This window comes from Aquarana catesbeiana, linkage group LG10 (genome assembly GCF_042186555.1).
Source record: "Aquarana catesbeiana isolate 2022-GZ linkage group LG10, ASM4218655v1, whole genome shotgun sequence".
Taxonomy (NCBI): domain Eukaryota; kingdom Metazoa; phylum Chordata; class Amphibia; order Anura; family Ranidae; genus Aquarana; species Aquarana catesbeiana.
In genome coordinates, this window is record NC_133333.1 from 23,185,469 (window position 1) to 23,211,289 (window position 25,821).

Consider the following 25,821-nt stretch of genomic DNA (forward strand, 5'->3'; position numbering starts at 1 on the left):
AGTCTACTGGTTTCTGCTTTGTGATTGCAGAAAGCAATAACAGTCCTTGTAGACAAGCAACCCGAATCTACATTAAAAACAAATGTTTTGTGCTATTGCCTCTACCACATGTAATATTCTTTTTACTAATCCTTGGTAAATGTAGGGGGTGCTATCGCTTTTTTTTTTTGCTGGAGTTTTGGAAACTTTACTTTAGCTTCACACCATAGTATACCACGAAAACAGATTTATAATCAATTTTTAGCTTCTGCAAGCCACTTCTTCAGTATTTCAAATGAACTGAATAAGTGGGTTGGAGAAGCTACTTAGGGTCCTCAACAAGTCCAGCTGAATGTGACTAATTTCTATTAGATATACCACAAACCAGAATAAATGAGAACCTTCACAGATATATACCATAAATGTAGGTTTTTATGGTATACTATGGTGTGAAGCTAGAATACGGTTTCCAAGAACTGCAGGGGAAAAAAAAATGATAGCACTTTCTACATTCACCAAGAATTAATAGAAAGAATATTAAGTAAAATAATAGCAATAAAATTGGTACTCACAGAGATTCAGCAGTCAAACGAAGGAAGAGAATATGGCAATGTTAGAGAAGGAACTTCGCTGTGATAAGAAATAACTACTGTGTGCCATTGCAGTCAGTCTGTAACTTCCTCAGGAAAAGCTACTTCTCAATTCAACACATTTTTGAACTATACAAATGGCCAAAAAACTCCAGGCTACTGATCAGTTCTTTGAAATCCTGTTCACTATCAAGCTCGAAAGCTTTGTCAGGTGGAAGAAGTACAGAATTAATGGATGCCATGGATGTTGGATGTTTTAAATCTTTACCAAATTCCTAACCTAATTGGGTTGCTTTCTCTGTCCAATAACAGTCTGGTAATGCTAACAGTAATTTCCAGAAGGGGCGAGAGGCTCAAAGCCCTAATGTTCAACATTTCCACTTGTATCTTTGTGAATTCACCAGTTCTCTGCTATATTTAATTAGTTTTACCCATTCATGGTTCTTCATTTTGCTTTGTACTTCTCACATGATGCTGGTAGTTGGCCTTGGCAGTGACTTAAATGCTCTCATGTGCTCAACATGTTATCACTACTTGCTCAAAGGGCAGCAATGAAGCCACTTCTCTCCAGGAAAAACATCAGGGACAGACTGATATTCCGAAAAAGGTACAGGGATTGGACTGCTGAGGACTGGGGTAAAGTCATTATCTCTGATGAATCTCCTTTCCGATTGTTTGGGTCATCTGGAAAAAAACCTTGTACGGTGAAGAAAAGGTCAGCGCTACCATAAGTCCTGTGTCATGCCAAGAGTAAAGCATCCTGAGACCATTCATGTGTGGGGTTGCTTCTCAGCCAAGGGTGTGGGCTCACTCACAATTTTGCAGCCATGAATAAAGAATGGTACAAAAACAGGCTTGAGATCAACTTCTCCCAACCATCCAAGAACAGTTTGGTGATGAACAATGCCTTTTCCAGCATGACGGAGCACCTTGCCATAAAGCAAAAGTAAAAACTAAGTGGCTTTGGAAACACAACATTAACATTTTGGATCCATGGCCAGGAAACTCCCCAGACCTTAAACCCATTGACAACTTGTGGTCAATCCTCAAGAGGCAGGTAAACAAATAAAAAAACACAAATTCTGACAAATTCCAAGCATTGATGATAGAAGAATGGGCTGCCATCAGTCAGGATCTGGCCCAGTAGTTGATTGGCAGCATGCCAGGGCGAATTGCAGAAGTCTTGAAAAAGAAGGGTCAACACTGCAAATACTGACTCTTTGCATAAACTTAATGTAATTGTCAATAAAAGCCTTTGACACTTATGAAATGCTTGTAATTATATTTCAGTATACCATAGTAGCATCTGACAAAAAGATCTAAAAACATTGAAGCAGCAGACTTTGTGAAAATTATTATTTGTCATTTTCAAAACTTTTGGCCACAGCTGTACCTGCTTAGCAATCAATGATGTTTGCTTCTGATCATAGATATGCGCAGGCTACTGCATTAAGGTGTTCACCCCAAAGCTCCAACACATACGTATACGTGTGTGTGCATGTGTATATATACTGAAGGTGCCCACGCCTATGCTTCTGATACTATTAATCTTCAGCATTATATTGGGAATATACTGTACATTTTTATATTTATTGTCTTTACTTATGTAATGAATGTAAACAAATTCCATAATACGTTTTTTATTTTAAATATTATGAAATATAGATGTAGCCCCAACACATAAAAACTTCCTAATATTGCATAGAAAACACAATTTCCACATATAAAAAAATCACACAATATGTACACAAAACATAAAAATATCCACCCATAATCTAATGTATCTTGATGCCCCACCCGAGTTTCAAAGCCATACAGAGAGATTATTTTGTAACTTGGTGGTGTGGAAGGAAAGACTTCTGAACTGCCTACCAGAAGGCAGCTGTCTGAACATACAGTGGGTAAAATTATTATTTGATCCCCTGCAGATTTTGTAAGTTTGCCCACTTACAATGAAATTAAGGGTCTATCAATTTTATCATAGGTGCATTTCAGTGGCAACCTGTGAAGCTCTGGTGAACTCCATGCCCAAGAGGGTTAAGGCAGTGCTAGAAGATAATGGTGGCCACACAATATATTGACACTTTGGGCCCAATTTGGACATTTTCACTTAGGGGTGTACTAACTTTTGTTTGCAGCGGTTTAGACATTAATGGCTGTGTGTTGAGTTATTTTGAGGGGACACCAAATTTACACTGTTATACAAGCTGTACACTCACTACTTTACATTGTAGCAAAGTGTCATTTCTTCAGTGTTGTCACATGAAAAGATAGAATAAAATATTTACAAAAATGTGAGGGGTGTACTCACTTTTGTGAGATACTGTATATATATATATATATATATATATATATATATATATATATATATATATATATATTCTTGGTGGGGAAATTAAAGTATTCAGACCCCCTTAAATTTTTCACTCTTTGTTATATTGCAGCCATTTGCTAAAATCATTTAAGTTAATTTTGTTTTCCTCATTAATGTACACACAGCACCCCATATTGACAGAAAAACACAGAATTGTTGACATTTTTGTAGATTTATTAAAAAAGAAAAACTGAAATATCACATGGTCCTAAGTATTCAGACCCTTTGCTGTGACACTCATATATTTAACTCAGGTGCTGTCCATTTCTTCTGATTATCCTTGAGATGGTTCTACACGTTCATTTGAGTCCAGCTGCGTTTGATTATACTGATTGGACTTGATTAGGAAAGCCACACACCTGTCTATATAAGTCCTTACAGCTCACAGTGCATGTCAAAGCAAATGAGAATTATGAGGTCAAAGGAACTACCTGAAGAGCTCAGAGACAGAATTGTGGCAAGGCACAGATCTGGCCAAGGTTACGAAAAAAATTCTGCTGCACTTAAGGTTCCTAAGAGCACAGTGGCCTCCATAATCCTTAAATGGAAGACGTTTGGGATGACCAAAACCCTTCCTAGAGCTGGCCGTCCGGCCAAACTGAGCTATCGGGGGAGAAGAGCCTTGGTGAGAGAGGTAAAGAAGAACCCAAAGATCACTGTGGCTGAGCTCCAGAGATGCAGTTGGGAGATGGGAGAAAGTTGTTGAAAGTCAACCATCACTGCAGCCCTCCACCAGTCGGGGCTTTATGGCAGAGTGGCCCGACGGAAGCCTCTCCTCAGTGCAAGACACATGAAAACCCGCATGGAGTTTGCTAAAAAACACCTGAAGGACTCCAAGATGGTGAGAAATAAGATTCTTTGATCTGATGAGATCAAGATAGAACTTTTTGGCCTTAATTCTAAGCGATATGTGTGGAGAAAACCAGGCACTGCTCATCACCTGTCCAATACAGTCCCAACAGTGAAGCATTGTGGTGGCAGCATCATGCTGTGGAGGTGTTTTTCAGCTGCAGGGACAGGATGACTGGTTGCAATTTAGGGAAAGATGAATGCGGCCAAGAACAGGGATATCCTGGACGAAAACCTTCTCCAGAGTGCTCAGGACCTCAGACTGGGCCGAAGGTTTACCTTCCAACAAGACAATGACCCTAAGCACACAGCTAAAATAACGAAGGAGTGGCTTCACAACAACTCTGTGACTGTTCTTGAATGGCCCAGCCAGAGTCCTGACTTAAACCCAATTGAACATCTCTGGAGAGACCTAAAAATGGCTGTCCACCAACGTTTACCATCCAACCTGACAGAACTGGAGAGGATCTGCAAGGAGGAATGGCAGAGGATCCCCAAATCCAGGTGTGAAATACTTGTTGCATCTTTCCCAAAAAGACTTATGGCTGTATTAGATCAAAAGGGGCTTCTACTAAATACTGAGCAAAGGGTCTGAATTCTTAGGACCATGTGATATTTCAGCTTCTTTTTTAATAAATCTGCAAAAATGTCAACAATTCTGTGTTTTTCTGTCAATATGGGGTGCTGTGTGTACATTAATGAGGAAAAAAAGAACTTAAATGATTTTAGCAAATGGCTGCAATATAACAAAGAGTGAAAAATTTAAGGGGGTCTGAATACTTTCCGTCCCCAATATATATATCTATATATATATACATATGTATATATACACACATTTACATATACACACAACATATATAGCATAGGCGTGCGCACAGGGTGTGCCAGGTGTGCCTGGGCACACCCTAATCGCCTTGTGTGGTGCATATTCCCCCCTGTTTAGACCACTGATATTTCTTCCTCAAAAAAATGTTACAAAATAAAATTATTTATTTAAAAATAAAATAAAACTACTGACACTGTCCACTGCCCTACTGACACCATCAGTACATATACACATGCATATGTATTTGAGCTTTGGGGTGCACACCTATAATATATAGCAAGACTTGTGATTTTCAGACACAACAAAGTTCAGATATCTTTTCTTTCGGTTTACTTGTGGTAACATCTCTCAACATGCCCTTGTTAAATCAAGGAGAGTTTGCACAAGACTAGTTTTGCTGTCCTTTAATATATCTACAGCTTCTATTTAGATACTGCTGTTTTATACAGCATGGGATTTATTTACTAAAGCCCGAGAGTGCAAAATCAGGCTCACTTCTGTATAGAAACCAATACGAATTAACAATAGCCTGACCTTTTGACATATTTGTATGGTATTATCCTGCCATCTAGAGTATTTAAACATAAGTGTGTCCCTCATTTAAACTGATATAGAAGCCCAATTTGAAAGGGCTCCAACCTTGTGGAAATGGCTGATAAATTTCCCTAGATAAAAAGTCAGCAGCATAAGCTGAAACAAAGACTCTGCCAAGGGACAAAACTCAAAAATCCACATTGCAAGTGTAGCGTTTACCCCCGAAGGAGCGGCTGATTTAATTTGGGTCTTTGCCGTTACCCCCTTAGCTGTATTTTCACCAGATACAGAACTTAGAGTCTGTATTAGGCCTTACACCCACCAATGTATGCACCAGTCACTTAGTTCTGTTTCCAATGCTTTATTGTAAAACTTTTAAAGAAGTAGCAGTAAAGAGGTAGAAGAGGAGTTGAAGGAGGGTTCAGATACCTTATGCAGATCACTGAGGAATTTGAGATCCTGAAGACAAACACCCCTTCAGTCACCAGATCTTGCCCACCCGAATAGGCCTCTCTCACTGACCTAGCTGCCGGAATGGCGCATGGACGAAAAGTCTCTGCCACACACTTGAGAAGAACAAAATGATTGAACAATCCTCTGTCACAGGATTTAGTAATAGATGAATGATCCTCTGCCACAGGATTTAGTATTAGTTGAAAGATCCTCTGCCACAGGATTTAGTATTAGCTGAACGATTACACAGTACCAGAACCTTTAAGCTGACCCGGAAGTACTGTGAGGCAGGTTAGTTAAGTATAGGTGTGTCCTCCAAGTAAGTTACCAGACCCTCCCGAGAGACCAGCCTTCATCCTGGCTCTCTCCAGCAAGGGTCCTCCCCTGGATCTCCTCAGCTTGGCTTGGCTTCTTCCTAACAGGCAAAACAGCCTAAGGACCACCTCTGCGCTGGTAGGCCCCACACAGGCTTCTGGGCCTACTTGTAGTCACATAGCCTCAGGCCAATGTGGCCCCGAGGCAGGAGAAGAGTCACCGCATACCTTAGGCCAGGAGGGCCAGGAGGCAAGAGAGAAAAGAAAGTGGCGTCCTGCCCTTAAGTACCCTCTCCCAGAATGCACATCGGTGGACCACCCCCACTGGCCTGTTTCCAAGAAAGAAGAGCACTCAATACACTTCAGCCTGTTGCTCTTCCAATACTGGCCTGTGGTGACAACGACACCTACAGACAACAGTGTGGAACTACATGCAACACAGCCAATGCTGGGACAGAAGCTAATTTAGCCACAGATTAAATCTGAACTGTGTACAGAACAGATAACCCCCTAAATTTACATGCAAGCGCCTGACTATTAAAAGACAGACTAGTTTTGCTGTCCTTTAATATATCGACAGGTTCTATTTAGATACTGCTGTTTTATACAGCATGGGATTTATAAGTTAAGCAAAGCAGATTGTCGTACTGACCCGCTGATTGGCTCCCACTGTCTCCAATCACAGTGGAAGCAGGTCGCCGTCAGCGCACGCCCCAGACCCAGAAGTGTCAGATCACCTACTAGGTACGTGATCTAGCACAGAGTGGCCGCCCTGCCCCAGTAAATGTACATGGGGCGGTCACTAAGTGGTTAAAGAATATTTCCAGGCATGGTGTTTTTTTCTATAGGTATAATGATCCAAGCTGGACCAATGTAACTATGCATATGATGTCACCTCCTCGCCTCTCCACCTCGTCCAATCAAGGGTCACTTTGCACTCATTCAGAAGATACAAAGCTTTCTATGAATGGCGCCTGTGCTTAGTGACGGACCTCCTGTGTTCACAATGCATTAGGCCGGACGCTCAGCACAGGACCCAGAAATTTGTTTAGATCACTGGAATAGGGATGTCTACTTTAGTGATTTCCATGTTCCAGGAACATTGGCCAGGTATGGTATGACGCGGCTCTTTAATCATGTGATCGGCTGTGTCCAATCACAGCCGGTCACATGTAAGCAAGGAAGTGCTGGTAATCGGCTCACCTCACCTCACACTGACAGAGTGTGTTGCGAGGAGAGACGATCAGTGCCCTGATTACATTACAGTGCCACCAGTGCCAGCAACCCATGCTAACCAGTGCCCACCAATGCCAACAATCAGTGCCGACCACAGCCAGAAATCAGTGCCCATTAGTGATGCCCATCAGTAAAGCCCATCAATGCCCATCAGTGCCACCCATTAATGCCGCTTATTCATGCTACCTATCAGTGCCCACCAGTGCCGGATATCAAGGCCCATCAGTGCCACCAATAAGTGCCCACCAGTGCCAACTATCAATGCCCACCAGTGCCACTGATCAGTGCCGCCTATCAGTGCTCATCAGTGCCACCTATTAGTGCCCATAAGTGAAGAATATTAGTGCCTCCTCATCAGTGCCACCTAGTCATTGCCCATAAGTCCCACCTCATCAGTGCAGTGCCCATCAGTGCAGCCTATTAGTGCCCATCAGTGCCGCCTCATCAGCGCACATCAGTGAAGGAGAAAAATTACTTATTTACAAAATTCACTGACAGAAACTAAGAAAAACTTTTTTTTTTTTCAACATTTTCCATATATTTTTTTTTTTTTTTTTTTTAGGAAAAAAATAAAAATCCCAGTAGTGATTAAATACCACCAAAAGAACGCTCTATTTGTGTGAAGAAAATTATAAAAAATTTCACATGGTTACAGTGTAGCATGACCGCGCAATTGTCATTCAAAGTGTGACAGCGTACCCGGTAGATAAGTGGTTAAAGTTAGGTGATGTCTGCTTAAGGCTCTGTTTCCACTACTGCGAGTTGTTGTTGTGCGACTTGACACATTTGAAGTGGCATGACAAGTCAAAATCCGTGTATTTCAAAGGTCCCCGTTCTAATTGGTGCAACTCCAAAAGGTTTTTGCACTACTTTGTTCCGACTTTGGTGTGACTTGTTCTCGCATGGTTCTCACCGGTCGCATAACATATTTTTTGCTTAATATGTTCAGGTCCTTTAAATAGCCTTGCAGGATTTAATGTCATTTTTGTATTTGTGCGATGTAATCTTTTGTTCACTCCACGGATCTGGTCTTATGTCACTGGTATAGAGTGTCGCTTGGAAGTTGAAAGGAAAGGAAGTTGAAAGGATCCTTGTGACTGGGTGTGTGTTGCTCCCTCTGGTCCTAGAAGTCAGCATACTGGGTGTATGAGCTAAAGGAAACACTGGCTATAGTGTCTTGAAGACTCGTGTCCACTGACAAAGTCCACTGAGTCTCTTCTGCTACAGACGGACTTATTCTTCCATACAGACCCTGTGCGGTTCAGTAGATCATCTGAGAGAGTTGTCTTCGCTTGTGAATAGTTAATTTCGAGTATCCTACTAATTCCCTTCTCCTATCCAAGTTCTCTAAATAAAACATAAAAACACATACCCCTGGACTGGTCATTGAAGATAACGAGCAGAATTGTGTGTTTACGTGACTGTGAGAAAATACTATGTAACTGGCTGTGGACTCTTCGTCAAGGCACACCTGAATTAGGGTTGCCACCTCATCCCCTTAAAATCGAACACATATGAATTACACAGGTTCTGTGGCTGATTAAGGTGGTAATTAAACTCAATTGGTGCCTTATCTGCTTTAAATTAGCCTCAGAACCAGTGTAATTACTATGTGTTTGGGTTTAAAGGGATGAGGTGGCAACCCTAACTTGAATACCCCTCATTTCCATAAAATATGTTATCTCTGGCTTCAGGATTCAAGATGTATCCCTTTCAACTAACTGGAACTGGCTAAAATCCCAAGCCTAACCATGCACTGGCCTTAGACATCCATACAATACCCCACTCACCTATGTATACTTATATGTACCCCTCCCTCATCCGTGACTCCCTATATCACTTATATTGCTATATTGGCTGTTTGATTTCTTACTATTCTCTTATCACATCTTATTGGCATCCTGACTGATATTGACTGTTCTATTACTTTCTTTTTGTAATCTGCACATCACATTCTGTTACTAGACATGCAGATCTGTACTTTGTAACATGAAAAACTTCCTTAATAAAAAATTTAAATATAAAAAAAAAAAGAAAAAAGTAGGCCATATGTCATGTTAATTTGTAAAATAAAGACTTTACACACATAACAAAAACAAGATGAACATCATCACTTGATGAACTTGTAAACTTGACATATTTTTTTTTTTTTAATTGGCCCAAAACATGATTGTTTGCTGATGAAGCTGGAGATATCTTCTATATTTTAAGGTTTCTGATGAATGTTTTCACACTACGTGTAATTAGATACAACTCTGCCTTTGGCGACAGGATGTAAAATAAAATCAGAACCTTAAGTGGAAATATTAGTTAAGGCTAATTAAATAGTAAATCAATTACCATCCTTTACATTTTATGATTATTTTACCCATTAAAAGCTCCTCTCTGCCTTTCCATATTTGTACTTCTCACCTGAAATAAATAAATACCTGCTTTTAAGTCAAGAACTTTATTAAAGGTTTTATGCAAAGTTTTGCAGTACAAGAGATTCCGGTTCATATCAAGTGTTTTTTTTTTTTGTAAAATCCATATATTTATTTTGCTGACATCATATAAAATGTTTGCATAATCTCTAAAAACATCACCATATTTATAAATCCTTCCATTGTAGGGGATCTCTGTATACAGTATCTTCATGCAATCTGCAGTTTTATAAAGGTTTTGCAGTACACAGCGTTTCTGTTCATATCAAGTTAATTTTAAACACAAACATGTCTTGTTAATGGACTCTTTAATATATACAGTACATCAAATTATATACCATGGATCTGTCAGTTATGTCTTGAAAATATCCTCTCCATCCATCTCAATAAACCTTTGTTACTCTGTAAAAAATGCTTAAAGTATAACTAAGGACATCTGTTGATGAGGACAAGGGCCTCATCCCCACAACCCTGGCCAGTGGTTGTGGGGGTCTGCAGGCTTGTTTATAACTGTTTTTACTCTCCAGTAGAGTTTATAGATGAAAATTGAGAGTTTTGATTTCCCCAACATTTGAGCCAAATGTAGAGATCTAAAGATTTCAGTAAAAATGTTGCCACTTTGGCAAAATGCTCTGGAGTGAATTGGAAATCCAAAATTAATGGTTATTAGGAGTGCAATGGGCTTTAAAGTAGAAACCATAATCAATAGAGCAAGGGAGAGCTGTCACTTTTTTGTATTTGCCATTTGTGTCCCCATTGGGGAGATTTCCTTTCACTTCTTGTCCCTTTGGTCAAAACAGGAAGTGCGATGAAATCCCTCCAAAGCCTCCACTGGCAGATTTCTCTGCTATTCTTGTTTTCGTGAATCTCCCTAATGGGGGCACAGGCAGCAATAAAAACCTCTCTATCCAAAACTGGAAAAAAAAAGGTTTGCTTTTATTTATACTTTAAATCGCAACCAAGTGTTACAGAAGTTGCTTAAAATTATCCTGGACCTGCCCCCTCTGTATGTCACAAAAATAGTAAAAATCAGGCAGACAAAAAAATGTAATTAAAAAGACAGATAATAATTAAATATAAACACAATAAAAGGAAGGAAAAACTTAATTTATAAAGGAAACTCAATAAAAGAAACCACCCAAATACATAGAAATAAAAAAAATAAAAAAACACTTACTGTAACTGTTTGCCTGTGGTTCAGCATTAAACTAAAATATTGCACTATTTTTTTATTATCACTGTATTATAATGTACAGATATTCAATTCAGTTCACATATACACACACAAATATATATATATATATATATATATATATATATCTATATATATATATATATATATATATATATATCTATATATATATATATATATATATATATATATATATAGATATATATATATATATATATATACACATACACATATACAGTATACACCTATCCTCATCCTCATTTCATTGTATCTTTCTATTCTGTAAAACAATGGAGTTAGAAAAAAACCTAAATTTGCCCCAAACCCTTTATTATTTCCCTTTAAAGCAACGGAAATATAATCTCCAGATTTTTTTTTTAGGTCTTCTCATGAAGATTTTCATAGTCAGCGTTTTTAGATAAATTTCTGCCTTGGGTAATGGGTCCTCCAGGGGGTACGGGCTGTAAAATAAATCAGGCACATCAAGTAGAAATATTGGGATAAAAATTTACATTTTTAAAAAAAAAAATATTTTATTTTAATTAAAACTAATATCTGTGCTGTGCAGTACACATATGCAATATTTATTTTCTTCCCTCGTTGAATAAATTAATACATTATATACATTAATATTCCCTGATATTCTGTATATACTCACTAGATGACAGTAAAGCAAACTGCACGCATCGGGCCCCTTTACAGCTGAGTCACACTTTAGCGATATGTTTTAGTGCATTAATATGTTAATCATGTGGTTTTACCCCCTTTATGACCAGAGCATTTTTTGCGTGCAGCTCTGTACCCAATGAAGTTTACATCATGTTTTCATACAAATAGAGCTGTCTTTTGGGGGTATTTGATCACAACTGTTTTTTTTTTTTTGTTTTTTTTTTATCATATAAACAACAAATAAAAAATGTAAAAAAAACCCCCAATATTTTCTACTTTCTGTTAATTAACAAACACAATTTAATAAAAAATAAAAAATCGAATTTCTTCATAAATTTAGTCCAAAATGTATTCTGGGACATGTCTTTGGTAAAAAAAGAAAAAAAATCTCAATAAGTGTATATTCATTGGTTTGTGTGAAAGTTATAGTGTCTACAAACTATGGTAAATATATACTGTAATTTACACAGCTATAGACGTAAAACTAGTAGTGACCGTGATCGGCGACTTATAGTATGACAATACCCCATAACGACAACGTAAACGAAGTTCGTTTGAAATCTTTGTAAATTTATTAAGAATAAAAAAGGAAAAAATTCCCATGTACATACAGTAAGTACTCACAGTCTTTGCTTTGACATTCAAAATTGAGCTCAGGTGCATCCTGTTTCCACACCTGTCTATATAAGGTTCCACAGTTAACAGTGCATGGCAGAGCACAAACCAATCCATAAAGTCCAAGGAATTGTCTGTAGACCTCCGAGACAGGATTGTATCGAAGCACAGATCTAGAGAAGGGTACAGAAAAATTTCTGCAGGTCCCAATAATCACAGTGGCCTCCATCATCCGAAAATGGAAGAAGTTTGAAACCACCAGGACTCTTCCTAGAGCGGGCCGCCCGTTCAAACTGAGAGATCGGGGGAAAAGGGCCTTAGTCAGGGAGGTGACCAAGAACCCGATGGTCACTCTGACAGAGCTCCAGCATTTCTCTGCGGAGAGAGGAGAACCTTCTAGAAGAAAAACCATCTCTGTAGCACGCCACCAATCAGGCCCGTATGGTAGAGTGCCCATACGGAAGCCACTCCTCAGTAAAAGGCTCATGGCAGCCCGCCTGGAGTTTGCCAAAAGGCACCTGAAGGACTCAGACCATAAGGAACAAAATTCTCTGGTTTGATGAAACAAAGATTGAACTCTTTGGCCTGAATGGCGAGCATCGTGTCTGGAGGAAACCAGGCACCGCTCATCACCTGGCCAATACCACCCCTACAGTGAAGCATGGTGGTGGGCAGCATCATGCTGTGGGGATGTTTTTCAGGGGCAGGAACTGGGAGACTAGTCAGGATCAAGGGAAAGATGAATGCAGCAATGTACAGAGACATCCTTGATGAAAACCTGCTCCAGAGATCTCTGGACCTCAGACTGGGGCGAAGGTTCATCTTCCAACAGAACCCTAAGCACACAGCCAAGATAACAAAAGAGTGGCTATGGAACAACTGTGTGGATGTCCTTGAGTGGCCCAGCCAGAGCCCAGACTTGAACCCGATTGAACATCTCTGGAGAGATCTGAAAATGGCTGTGCACCAACGCTCCTCATCCAACCTGATGGAGCTTAAGAGGTCCTTCAAAGAAGAATGGGAGAAACTGCCCAAAAATAGGTGTGCCAAGCTTGTAGCATCATACTCAAAAAGACTTGAGGCAGTAATTGGTGCCAAAGGAGCTTCACCAAAGTATTGAGCAAAGGCTGTGAATACTTATGTATATGGGAATTTTTAATTTTTAATAAATTTGCAAAGATTTCAAACAAACTTCTTTCACATTGTCATTATGGAGTATTGTTTGTAGAATTTTGACGAAAATTATACATTTAAACCATTTTGGCTGTAACATAACAAAATGTAGAAAAAGTGAAGCGATGTAAATACTTCCCAGATGTACTGTAGATCAAAAAACGCACATGACCCTTTAATAGTAATGCAGCACACCACAACGCATGGTATGTGTGGTGTGCTGTGCGTCGTCGCACTCTACTGTACTGTGCACTGGGATACCATTCACAATGAATAGCACCACAATGCACAGAATATAGAGCAGGCACATTCCCATGCATAGCTGGAACGTGTGGCAGTACACATGTTTTACCATCGGTTGCTGCAGCACACAAGGGTGAATGGGCACTACAGAGGATTTCTAGCTCATACCATGCTGCTTCTGGGCATCACAGAGCTTTCACAGTATCACATTGTTATGTATTGATTGTGAGCAATTGAACCACCTCCTGTAGTTAGCAAACAGTAGGGCAGCCGCTTGGCACAAGACCCAGAAGTCAGCGGCGATCAGAGACACAGAGGAGACTACTACAGTGATTTCCAGCTTCCATGGGGATCCCACAGGTATGGTAGATACATAGTTACATTGCTCCAAGCTGGACCAATGGAGCTATGTAAAAATATCTATACCTGAACTCCACCCCTCGGCACCGTTCACACCTGAGTGGCGCTGTCACATCACATTTTTGGACCACGCTGTAAAGTGGCACCATTCATTTTGAATGGGCCTCCCTCCACTCTAAAAACACACCAAAGAAACTCATGTTGCAAAATTGCAAATTTTTGGCACTGAGCCAGGTGCATTGCGTGTTTTTCCAGGTGACAGTTGCAGCAAAATTGCACCGCACTTGGGCTCTAATTAAGAAATAATGCCACCACAAGCATGGTGTACGTTTGCCGCGATTCCTATATGTTCAAGTGTGACTTACCTGTAGTGTATCATATTCATCCTCTGTTTCTCTTTTCCTGAGAGCGGTGTATGTCGTATCAGAGGGCTGCTTGGGAAATACAAAGAATTATACTGAAAAAAATTTAACTTTTTAAAACTCGAAGGTTATTATTTATATTCAACATTTCTGAGATTTATTTCAGACCGTGGATTACCTGATGTCCCCCTAGATGTCATCATAGGGACATATTCTCAATTGCAATAAACAAGGTGGCACCTACTACTTTATTAACCTTCCCCAAAGTAATAGTGATCTGGATAAAGTGGTGTTTTTTTTTTCTTTTTTTCTTTTTTGGAACAGATTAGAAGTGCCCCCGAAAATAGTGGGATCCTGCCCTTATGTCTATAGGACAAGTATTCCCCACCCCCTCTCCTGTAAGTAACATTATCATCTCCAAAATGAAGGATATGTTCATAAGTAGTGACAAGATGGTATGGTATTTTCTCACAGTGGGTGGGGATTCTTGCCCCATGAGCCTCTGTGTCCCTAAATCTGAGCTCCGCCCTTCCCTTCAGTCTTGCACAGTTGTACCGGCTCCTCTCCTGGACTGAAATGGCTTCCTCTGATGAGCTTCTCATAATGTGCATTAGAAGCTGCAGCAAGTAAGCTAGAACCCGCCTCATTTCCTGACTGGAGGATGTCCAACATTATCTAGAGCAGGGGGTCTCCAAACTGTGGCCCTTTGCTTGCTTTATCCAGCCCTTGGAACACTATTTTATTCACTGACACCAATGAAGTGCACATTTCCTCCCAATGACACCAACAATGGGGCCCAATTGTCCCCAGTGACACCAACAATGGGGCACAATTCTTCCCAATGACACCAACAATGGGGCACAACTCCTCCTAATGACATCAATGGTGAGGCATAATTCCTCCCAATGACAACAACAATGGGGCACAATTCCTCCTAATGACACCAATGATGGGTATAATTTCTACCAATGGCATCAACAATGGGGCACAATTCCTCCCAATGACACCAACAATGGGGCATAATTACTACCAATGACATCAAAACGGGGCACAGTTCCTCCAGGTGACACTAATGACACCAATGATGGGGCAAAATTCCTCTCAATGACACCAACAATTGGGCATAATTCCTCCCAATGACACCAACAATGGGGCATAGTTCTTCCCAATGACACCAACAATGGGGCACAATTCTTCCCAATGATACCAACAATGGGGCACAAATCTTCCAAATGATACCAACAATGGGGCACAATTCTTCCCAATGACACCAACAATGGGGCGCAACTCCTACTGACATCAATGATGGGGATCGGGCACAATACCTCCCAATGACAACAATGATGTGGTACAATTCCTCCCAATGACACCAATGATGGGGCATTGTTTACTCCCACTGAGGCTGGGACATTTTATACTTCCAATGGCCACAGCCCCCCCCCCCCCCCCCCCCCTCAAGTCAGAGGGACAGTAAACTGGCCCTTTTTTTGGAAAGTTTAGAGACCCCTGATCGAGACTTTTTCCACCCCAGCCTGCCTCCCCCTGGCCCGCCTCTTTCATTCATTGAATTTTATGTCTTTCAATCATGGAGGTTCAGCATCACATGTGGGCATTAACAAGGTTGGCCTGCATGCAAAAACAGCCTGCCCAGGAACTCCTCCAGACATCCAACCATTAAACCCTTTTTCTATTTACAAAACTCCACCCAAGAGCCGCCACACTGAGCTGAGGGCTGGGTGGAGTACTGAGGCTGGGTGCTGAGATGTTTTCAGGAAGCCATGTACAGCACCCTGATGGCCCCTCCTACCAGCCACATACTGCATGCGTTGCTTAGAGCACAGAGACCCAGTGATGACATCACTGATTCTAAAATAAGCTATGTGATGAAAGCAGAAAGGTTTTATTTAAAACATCTCATCAGCATTTAGATAAGATGGGAGGAGGGGGGACCAGGAAAATTAAAATGTAAGCAGATTAAACTTCAACTTTAAAGTGGGATCCCGACTGGTCTCTCCTTGGGTGTTGTTTGGGGAAAGACCACTTTACTGTATACGTTTTCAATTATTTGGGAATTTTGAATCTGTTTACTTTTTCACCCGATTCGCTATAGACTTTTTTTTCTTCAACGGCCTATGGTAATGATTTATTTCTACAGAAGAGAAAGTAACTATAATCTGAGAAAAATAAAATCAATGTCGTACCTGAGGACTCTCTGCTCCGTGGAATCTTTTCTTTCTAAGAAGTGGAAACAAGAAGTAGGATTGTCATTGTGCATTGTGGTTGTATAGATATATAGAGTGTTACATGTGGGCTTGATAAACTCCATATGACTCTGAGTTAGTATTTCCTTTTGTTGAAGTTAGCAGAAATGAATGTGTGCCATACAAGGTTCTAGGTTTTTGTGAGGTTATGACGTTCACATGTAACATATGAAGCCAACACTTCCATATTGAAGGGAGACAGACACACACACTCACCCTCTAGGAGAGATGACACAGACATATTTACACAAAGACTTTGACAAGTTGAAACAGCTGAATTCTCCTAGAAGTCTTATCCCGCGTACACACGGTCGGACTTTTCGACCGGACTTGTCTGACGGCCGCCGACGGACCAAATCCAGCAGACAATCCGATCGTGTGTGAGCTTCACCGGACCTTCAGTGGACTTTTCCAGTCGCAAATCTGACGGACTTTAAATTTGGAACATGCTTCAAATCTTTACGTCGTAACTCTGCCAAGCCCAGACATCCGCTTGTCTGTGTGCTAGTCCGACGGACAAAAACCCACGCTAGGGCAGCTATTGGCTACTGGCTATCAACTTCCTTATTTTAGTCCGGTGTATGTCATCGCGTACGAATCCGTCGGACTTTGGTGTGATCGTGTGTAGGCAAGTCCGGCCGTTAGAAAGTCTGTTGAAAGTCCGCCAAAAGTCAGTCGAAAGTCTGTCGAAAGTCTGTCGGATGGGCTGTTGGACTTTTGTAGCTGAAAAGTCCGACCGTGTGTACGCGGCATAAGAACGTCATTTCCTGCCTCTTCTTGGGCTACACGCGACAGCATAAAAACAGAAGGCAGCAGCCATAAAGCACACATGCTTTCATAAGCTTATTACAGCTTTATGACTATTCTATTTCATATATTTTTACCTACACTGAACTGAACTGTTATACTTTTTTTCATTGTATTTATGATGCCAACTGTGTGACAATAAACTCACACTTTGTTTTCAAGTCAAGTCTGACTATCAATGCTATTCATTCAGAAACGCCCTTGAGATACTAGAATATTAGATATTAATAATATTCTTCAAAGGGGAACCCCATGCCAAAATGTAAAAAAAAAATCGGCATAGAGTCCTCCTTCAAGACCACACCAGACCCTTCAGTCTGGTATGGATTTTAAGGGGAACCCCAACGCCAAAGTTTAAAAAAACGGTGTGGGCTCCCCCCAAAATCCATACCAGACCCTTATCCCCCCACCCACCCCAAAGCACCTTGTCCCCATGTTGATAGGGACAAGGGCCTCTTCCCGTCCTCTTCTCCTTCCGATTTCTTCTCCCTCCGGTGATGTCTTTATCCTCTGGGTCTTCTCCCTCCGCTGATGACACCTTCCTCCGCTGATGTCTTCTTCAGCTGCCGGTTCTTCTCTCTCTGCTGTCTTCTTCCACTGCTGGTTCTCCTCTCTCCGCTGTCTTCTCCCTCTGCCTCCTTCTTCCTCTGATGTTCTCCTGATGCTCACTCCCACTACATTATCAGGTCCGCCGTGTGGCATTACTTATATAGCAATGGGGCATGGCCACTCGGTGACATCATCCGGAGGTTCTGCCCTCTTGTGATGTAACTGCCGTGGCATGATGGGGTGGTTTTGTCACAAGGGGGTGGGGCCTCTGGATGATGTCACCGGATTACCACAATCCATTGCTATATAAGTAATTGCACATGGCGGACCTTGCATTACAGGGGGAGAGAGCGCCGAGAGGACATCGGAGGAAGAACCGGCAGAGGGAGAAGACAGCGGAGAGAGGAGAACCAGCAGCAGAAGAAAACATCAGCGGAGGAAGAAGTCATCAGCAGAGGGAGAAGAACCAGAGGATGAAGACCTCACCAGAGGGAGAAGAAACGCCGGAGCTGCTTTAATAAGTTACTTTGTCAAAAACCTGTATACTGGTTTTATTTTTGACACTTTTTTAGATGAATGGGTAGGGGTACAATGTACCCTATACTCATTCACATAGGGTAGGGGGGCCGGGATCTGGGGGCCCCCTTGTTAAGGGGGGCTTCCAGATTCTGATAAGCCCTCTGCCCGCAGACCCCCACAATCACCGCCTGTTGTTGTTGGAAAGAGCCCCTTGTCCTATCAACATGGGGACAAGGTGCTTTGGGGTGGGGGGAGGCAGGGCCCCATTGTCCCAAAGCACCTACCCCCCCCATCTTGAGGGCATGTGGCCTGGTATGGTCCAGGAGGGGGAGGGCACTCACTCGTCCCCCCCCTTTCCTGAACTGTGTGCTTGGATAAGGGTTTGGTATGGATTTTGGGGGGGACCCCGCGCCATCTTTTTTTTTACTTTGGCGTTGAGTTTCTCAAGATTCATACCAGACACAAGGGCCTGGTATTGTCGGGATCAAAGTCGGATGGAAGTCGGACTTCAAGTCGCAGGGCAAAGTCGGATCCACAGTTGTACGGCTGTTGTGTCATACCAGTGTGATCCCGGCCTTACAAGAAGTTGGAAATAAATAGATCTACCGACAGGATCTTTGTGTAAGAAAAGTAAAATACGGGGAACTCAAATAATCGAAAACACTGTTAATGCCAGTGACAGACTGCAGTATGTTATTTTAAAATTTTTTACCCATAGTTCTATTTTACGTACTTTTAAGGCCAGGACTAGTTTTAATGACTCGTTCACACCATGTGCAGTGACCTGCATTTTTCTGCACCTGATCAGCTCAGGTCACTGCAAGGGTACATAGAAAACAATGGTTTCCTATGTGCCTCGTTTATATCACAATGCTGTACACATGTGGCCTGTCTGATTCTAAATGGCCCATACACACGATCCGCAAATCAGCCGAAAAAAATACCCCTTTTGACACGATCGTATGATAATCGGATGGTTAGAATAGAGCTTTCGAGAGACGATCATGACAACTCAATCACCACATCCGATATTATTCGATCTGACAAGTACGGAAATTTTCCTTGTATTTTGTTTAGTCAGTACAGTTGTCGTCCGAAAATACAATACAAATACATTACAACACATGATGTCACTTCCGATTTTTTTTTTTCTGTCGTACGAGAATTTTCCTGACTTTAGTAACCTATTCAATTTCTACTTGCGACTATTAAGAGAAAAAAGTCAGGCGATCTGTGGTCCGATATTCGGATCGTGTGTACGGGCCATAACACATACAATACACATGAACGCATGTAAACACAGCACAACTGAAAGTAAAGATATAAGTAAAAAAAAAATATGAATGTAATCATTTGGACCCTTTCAGGCACATGTCACTTCACATTGCGCAACCATAACATGAAAATGCAATGTAACACAACACAATGCACATAAAAAATGCATGTTAAATACACATCAACGCACGTGGATTTTCAATGTGTCACGGTGAGTTTTTAAGTGCAGTAAGGTGTGAGAGGACCATAAATCTAACAAAAATCCGCCTACCTCCAGCAGAAGTAGATGATCAGTGCAAGCAAAGGAAGGCAGATGACGCCAAGCAAAGCCAAATACGTGTAATTTGTACTTGGATTATCTGCAAGGAAACATATATTTCAAAGGGGGATAACAGTAAATCTTCTGTATAACCTTAGTATTCATGATCTACGCCAGGGGTCTCCAAACCATGGCCCTCTGGCCAAATCCAGCGCTCTGAAAGATGATGTAAGAGGGGATTCTAATAGAGACTGTCATGTATGGGGGCTCCAATGTAAGGGGGGAGCCTGATGGGGTCTTGATGTAATGGGGAGATTCTGATGGGAACTCTCATGTAAAGGGGACTCTGATGTAAGCAAAACACAGATGCAAGGGGGACTTTGATTGGGACTGTGAGGTAAGGGAGGCTTTGATGGGGTCTCTGATGTAAGGGGAGACTCTGATGAGGACACAGTTTTAAGAGGGGACTCTGATGGGGACTCCCATGTCAGGGGGACTCTGATTAGGTTTGCTACCTGTCCAGGATTCACCCGGACAGTTCGTGTTTGGAATCATGTGTCTGGGTTTCAGACTGTCTGAGGCCTGGACACATTATTTAGACTGGACTATGGCTTCCCAGCAGGGTTGCTGGCTGCAGTTGTCTAAGCTGAAAGTGTCTGTTACATTCTCTTTCACACTGCCCAAAGCCACCACTAACACCCCCCCCCCAAAAAAAAAAACACACACACAGATGGGAGAGGAGCAAGGGCTCAATCTGCATCTCTTCCCCCCACCCCTACCCCTCTGTGTCTGCCCACACTCCAATCCCCGGCGCTGTGCCTCAGAAAAGGGAAGTGGGGGCCGGAAATTAGAAGTCGAGCAGCCTCAGATACATCTGGATGAGAGGTGCTGACTGCCAAAGGGTGAGTGAGCTCACCATCCATCCCTGTCTGTGACTGAAATCTCCCCCCAATCTCTCTCCTGCATCTGAGTGAGTACACTAAGGCAAATCAGGGTTCTCAGAGCACCCCTTACATCAGAGTTCAACTCTACACCAGAGGCCACAGTGTTTCTCCTTACATCACAGTTGTCTACGTACAACAGAGTTCCCAGTGTTCCCCTAAATCAGGGTTCCCAGAGGATCCCTTATGTCAGAGTCCCCAGAGTTCTCCCTTACATCAGAGTCTGTAGAGTCCCCCTTACAGTGAAAGGGAACTCTGTGGCCTCTGATGTAAAGCGGAACTCTTGTTATTAACTTCATATTATTAGAAATGTTATTTAGTAGCAAAATATATGTATAGTTTATACTATAAAAAAAATTGCTCTGCGCCACTAAAATGTTCGGGTTTGACTTGAAGAAAAGGTGGCAACCCTACCTGTTGCTCCTCCTCGCATGGAGCATGGAGGTATACGGCGTATCTAAAGAACTGGGATTGTAACACACAATAGGATAAAGAGGAGGAGAAAGAGTGCCACTACTGGAGGATTAAAGCGGACTTTTAGTCAGTTTTTTCAACTTCCCATCTATTAAATCTTCTGCCCTTGTTGTTGTTTTTACTTTGGAGAGTAACACTTTTTTTTCGGCCAGTAAGTACCTTATACAGCCCATTTCCTGTTTCTTGTCTGGTAATTAGCCTAGGCTTATGACATCATGCACAGCTCTCTCTCTCACTCTCTTGTGAGAGTTTGCCAGGAAGGGAAGGGGAATGAGTTATAAGAGGGCCAATGTGAGCCGCAGGGCTGCAGAGCTGGAGGTGTGCCTCTGTGTGTCTGTGTAAATCCAGGAAGTGAACAGGCAGCAGCTTCAGCTGCCCACAGTTAAAATGGCTGCAGCCAGACTCAATGGAGGGAGATTTCTGCAGCATATTTGGCAAGTACAGAATCACAGTATATATAAAATAATATGCAAAGTGGTTGGAGGGAAGCTTCAGAATGGCAAAGATGCTTTTATTACAAATTATGTGAGCAGACTGCAGTTCCTCTTTAACAATACAGAGGAGTTGGCAGGAAGTCATGTCTAACATGCTATGGTTCCCCAGGACTAGTGGGAACGCAATAACAGCCAGCCAGCATGAGTGGTACTGGGCATGGGTGACGGTGTCCTCTGGTTAGTGAAGGGGTTGATGTACTGACTCCGTTTATAATGGTCGGGGCCCATAGAGTATCCAGGGCTGAACCCAGAGAAACTACGGACCTAGCTGGAGGTACAGGAAAGTTAAAAAGGTCTATAGGCAGAGGTCCGGACAATGTGCACGGCGGGACCACCACATTGTCAATTGGAGTGAGGTGACAATTAAAGCTGGGCTGGTGGAGCGGGACACAGGCTCTGTGGTGTCCTCCTCAAAATGCTCCATTCAGGAAGAGAAGGTTTACAGTGTCACAGGAAGAGTGTCTCACGATAAAGAGCCTCAAGCTAATTGTGTATCAGTGCAAGGTGAATGTCTCACTTCTAAGTACGGAGTGCCGCCTCAATACTGATTAACGCATGACCACGGCCCCGCCTGCTCCCAGGAATTAGTGAGTGCGTTCACAGAAGAGTCCTCATCTACAGGGTAAGTAGCCACTGCCCACACACATGTAAATTTAGATTTACTTACATTTAATATGTAGTGTAATTATTTTAACAGATGTTTTATTATTTCGAAAAGTAGCTGCACATTGTAGAACTGTCTTGTCATCTGTATAGGAAGCAGTATAGGTCATTCTGGACTCCATCCTCCACCCTCCTAGAACATGCAGATCTTCATGATTCTCCTTTATGGGATGACCAGTGATATTCCATGTAAGGGTCGGGGGATGTGAGGGACAGGTGTGATTTACAGCACAGGAGATGATCACCGTCTTCTTGTCCTCCAGATTTTCAGTTCCTGATATTAATGGTTGTGGTGGTCTGTCTGAAATCAGAAATAGAAACATTTTATATGAGAAATAAATTCTTGTGATATAAATTTGACTTTTATAGGTTCCTTCTACCAACCACGGAAAAAAAAAAATCTAATCCTGCGCCCTTAAACCTAATCAAACATTGATTGGGTGAGGTTCACTGGGTTCAGCTGCTCTCCCAACAAAAATTGCCAACAAGGTCTGTGCTGTAATCAGTAATGGAAGATAGAAAGGGCATAAGACAAGGGAAGTGCTCCCCTAGTGTAAAACTTCCTCTATTTTGACACAATAAGAAAAAATATTAAAATGCACTATCATGGTTCCAGTGAACACCACGACTGTCACAGTTGAAATAGAGCCTGTGAGACACCAAGCTGAATGGCTGCTCAATGATGTGCTGCTGCCTGCAGCCTGGGGCTCTGAGCCAAGGGCGGCTGCGGGAGTCGGGACGGAGACACTCAAGCATGGAACCTTGTGGTGGTGCGGTGTGGAGCCGAGGCGGCTGTAAATTCAAGATCAATGTGCCGAGGGGGTCTCAGAACACAAGTCCGTGTACTCCAAGTTGCTATGTATACTGCAAAGTGTTTCTGAGGGTGTGACCTCCTTCTTCAGGCAGCAGCACATCATGGAGAAGCCATTCAGCTTGGTGGATGGGATCACATGGGCTCTATTTCAGCTGTGACAGGCGTGATGTTCACTGGAACCATGGGAGTGCATCCTAATATTTATTTCTTATTGTGTCAAAACAAAAGGAGGTTTTACACTAGGGATGCACTTCATTTGTCTTTTCCCCTTTCTATCCTTCTACCAACCTCTATGTCACCACCATGTCCTGCTGTCACATAGGGGCCAGTGGAAGGAAGCACAGAGTGCAGAGGGGGATTAATAAACCTTCACAGCCAGAATTTATTAATTTTATGACAGGTTCACTTTAACCACACATGAGCTCCTTTTCTTCTATCTTTACATTGTTACTTTAAGTAAGAATGGCTTTGTAAACCTGAATCCTGAATGAATCTTTTGCATTGTTGTCTGTTTAATATTATTAAATATGTACCTGTCATATACACTGAAACATCTCTACGGTTGAGTGTATAGGAATTGATATCCTCATTTATTCCTGGATAACAACGTTCTATTTTCTCCACATTGATGATCTTTATGGAGCAATCATTTCCTGTATTCCCAGTAAGAAATGTCCGTCCTTTATATTCATCGACCACATCACTCGGGGTTTTATTGTTGAAGATTTTGGCTTGATCATTTCTTGAGTACCAGAAGAAATTAAAATCTTTAGCATCTTCAGGATGGGTGAATGTGCAGGGGATTTCCACACAGGAACCTTTCAAAGCAACAATAATGTGTGGGAATGTAAACTCCCAGTCCTCACATGATCCATCTTCAGAGCAACCTGAGAGAAGAAAAAATGTTGAAAAAAAAAAAAAATATATATATATATATATATATATATATATGTGTGTGTGTTCCATCAAAACGTATCCAATTCATCTACTGTAATTGGTAGAAGTGAGCAAACTTCCAATCTCAGTCTACTACAAATTGCCTGCCTATGAATGGAAGGCCATGGAGATACTATAAAATATGACAAGCTCATTGTATAAAATAAGTATTTGTCATTGTATAATGGACTTTTGGGGTGCTGAAGGAACACATAGTCAAAAGTTCTATTAAAGGGTTATTACCCAACAACTTTTATTGATATACAGTTAAAAATTAGCTATACAAATATCCCCCCTTTTGTGGTATGGATATTTATATATCTAATTTTTAACGGTATATCAATAAACATCACTGGGTAAATCCCTTTTGATAAAACCTTTGACTACGGGGGCGCATGCGCGGCGCGATGAGGAACGGACGCTGCTGAGCTGAGCTCTGTATGACAAGGAAGGCCAGGCAGGTTCCCCGGGGCTAATTCCACACAAAATCCACCCGATCTACACAATCACCCCCGCGGGACACCCCGGTGCATGCCAGCATACAAAAAAAAGCGATCTCGCCGCTCCACACACAACCTAACGAACTTTCTAATGAGCCTGGAGAAATCAGGTGCAGCAAAGAAGATGACCCAAAATGGCACCGGCCACCATGTGGCCTCCAGCGTTTCCACACAGTCTGCTTCTAAAAACTGTGAGTAAAACCAGCCCCTTTCTAAAGCGGACCTAGATGCAAGCTTGTCTGCTATATATGACAGATTTGTGGACAAACTAGAAAAAGAAATTCACAAATCTACAAATGCACTCTCACAGGAGATTGCTAATATAGGAGGTCGCACTGATTTACTTGAGGCCAAACATGATGAACTAGCCATCGCACACAATGATCTCAGGAAAGATTATGAGACACTGGCTGATAGCTTCTCTTTCATGCAAGCCCATATCGATGATTTAGATAACAGAAACAGACGAAATAACATTAGAATTCGTGGCATTCCAGAGTTAAATCCTGCCATCACAAAGCTTTTCCATAGCCTGGTCCCAGACAAACCAACCTCTGCTTTTGCCTGTGACAGAATGCACAGGGCACTGCGCCCTAAACCCACTCTGGACAAGCCTCCTAGAGATATGATATTGTGCATGAAGGACTTTGTCACTAAGGAAGATATTATGAGAGCCGCCAGAAACTCGCCTAATATCGAATTGGATGGTATGAGGCTGCAGATCTACCCTGACATCTCCCCTGCGAATCTGGATCGCAGACGCAGGATGAAAGAGGTTACCAACATCCTTCAAACCGCCAGAATAAAATATCACTGGGGCTTCCCTTTTAAGCTATCCATAATGCACAATGGCTCAACGTATACGGTTTATAATGTAATTGAAGGAAAGGATCTTTTAATCAAGCTAGGACTGCTGGAACCACAACCCTCACAACATCTCCCTGTAACCCCCAGATCATCACCCATATGGTCTACACCCTCCACCAGACGTAACTCCAGGGAACAGAGAAGATGGCGACAACTCTCACCTCAAGACCGCATCGCAGTCATTTCACCCTGCCTCAGTTGGGCGAATAGGAGGTTGTCCCTCTTACATTTGGTCGGACATAGTCTTGTTAACTCATCCCACCATCTTCT

The 25,821-nt window shown here is 42.0% G+C and overlaps 1 protein-coding gene across 2 annotated transcripts in view; it reads right to left on the minus strand.

Annotated features, from left to right (window-relative positions):
* The window catches only part of LOC141110450 (uncharacterized), a 50,048-nt gene that overhangs the window by 8,225 nt on the left and 16,002 nt on the right, over positions 1–25,821 (minus strand). Inside the window, exons 5-10 of one of the 2 annotated variants that reach the window (XM_073601796.1) lie at positions 23,782–24,135; positions 22,439–22,735; positions 19,875–19,962; positions 16,394–16,427; positions 14,196–14,261; positions 10,930–11,231 (exon numbers count right to left, since the gene is read on the minus strand). In XM_073601796.1, the coding sequence (XP_073457897.1) occupies positions 11,148–11,231; positions 14,196–14,261; positions 16,394–16,427; positions 19,875–19,962; positions 22,439–22,735; positions 23,782–24,135 (923 nt within the window). In that variant the 3' untranslated portion in view covers positions 10,930–11,147. Of the gene's footprint in view, positions 1–10,929; positions 11,232–14,195; positions 14,262–16,393; positions 16,428–19,874; positions 19,963–22,438; positions 22,736–23,781; positions 24,136–25,821 lie in introns of those variants that run through there. The other variant, XR_012236295.1, reaches the window with a different exon arrangement.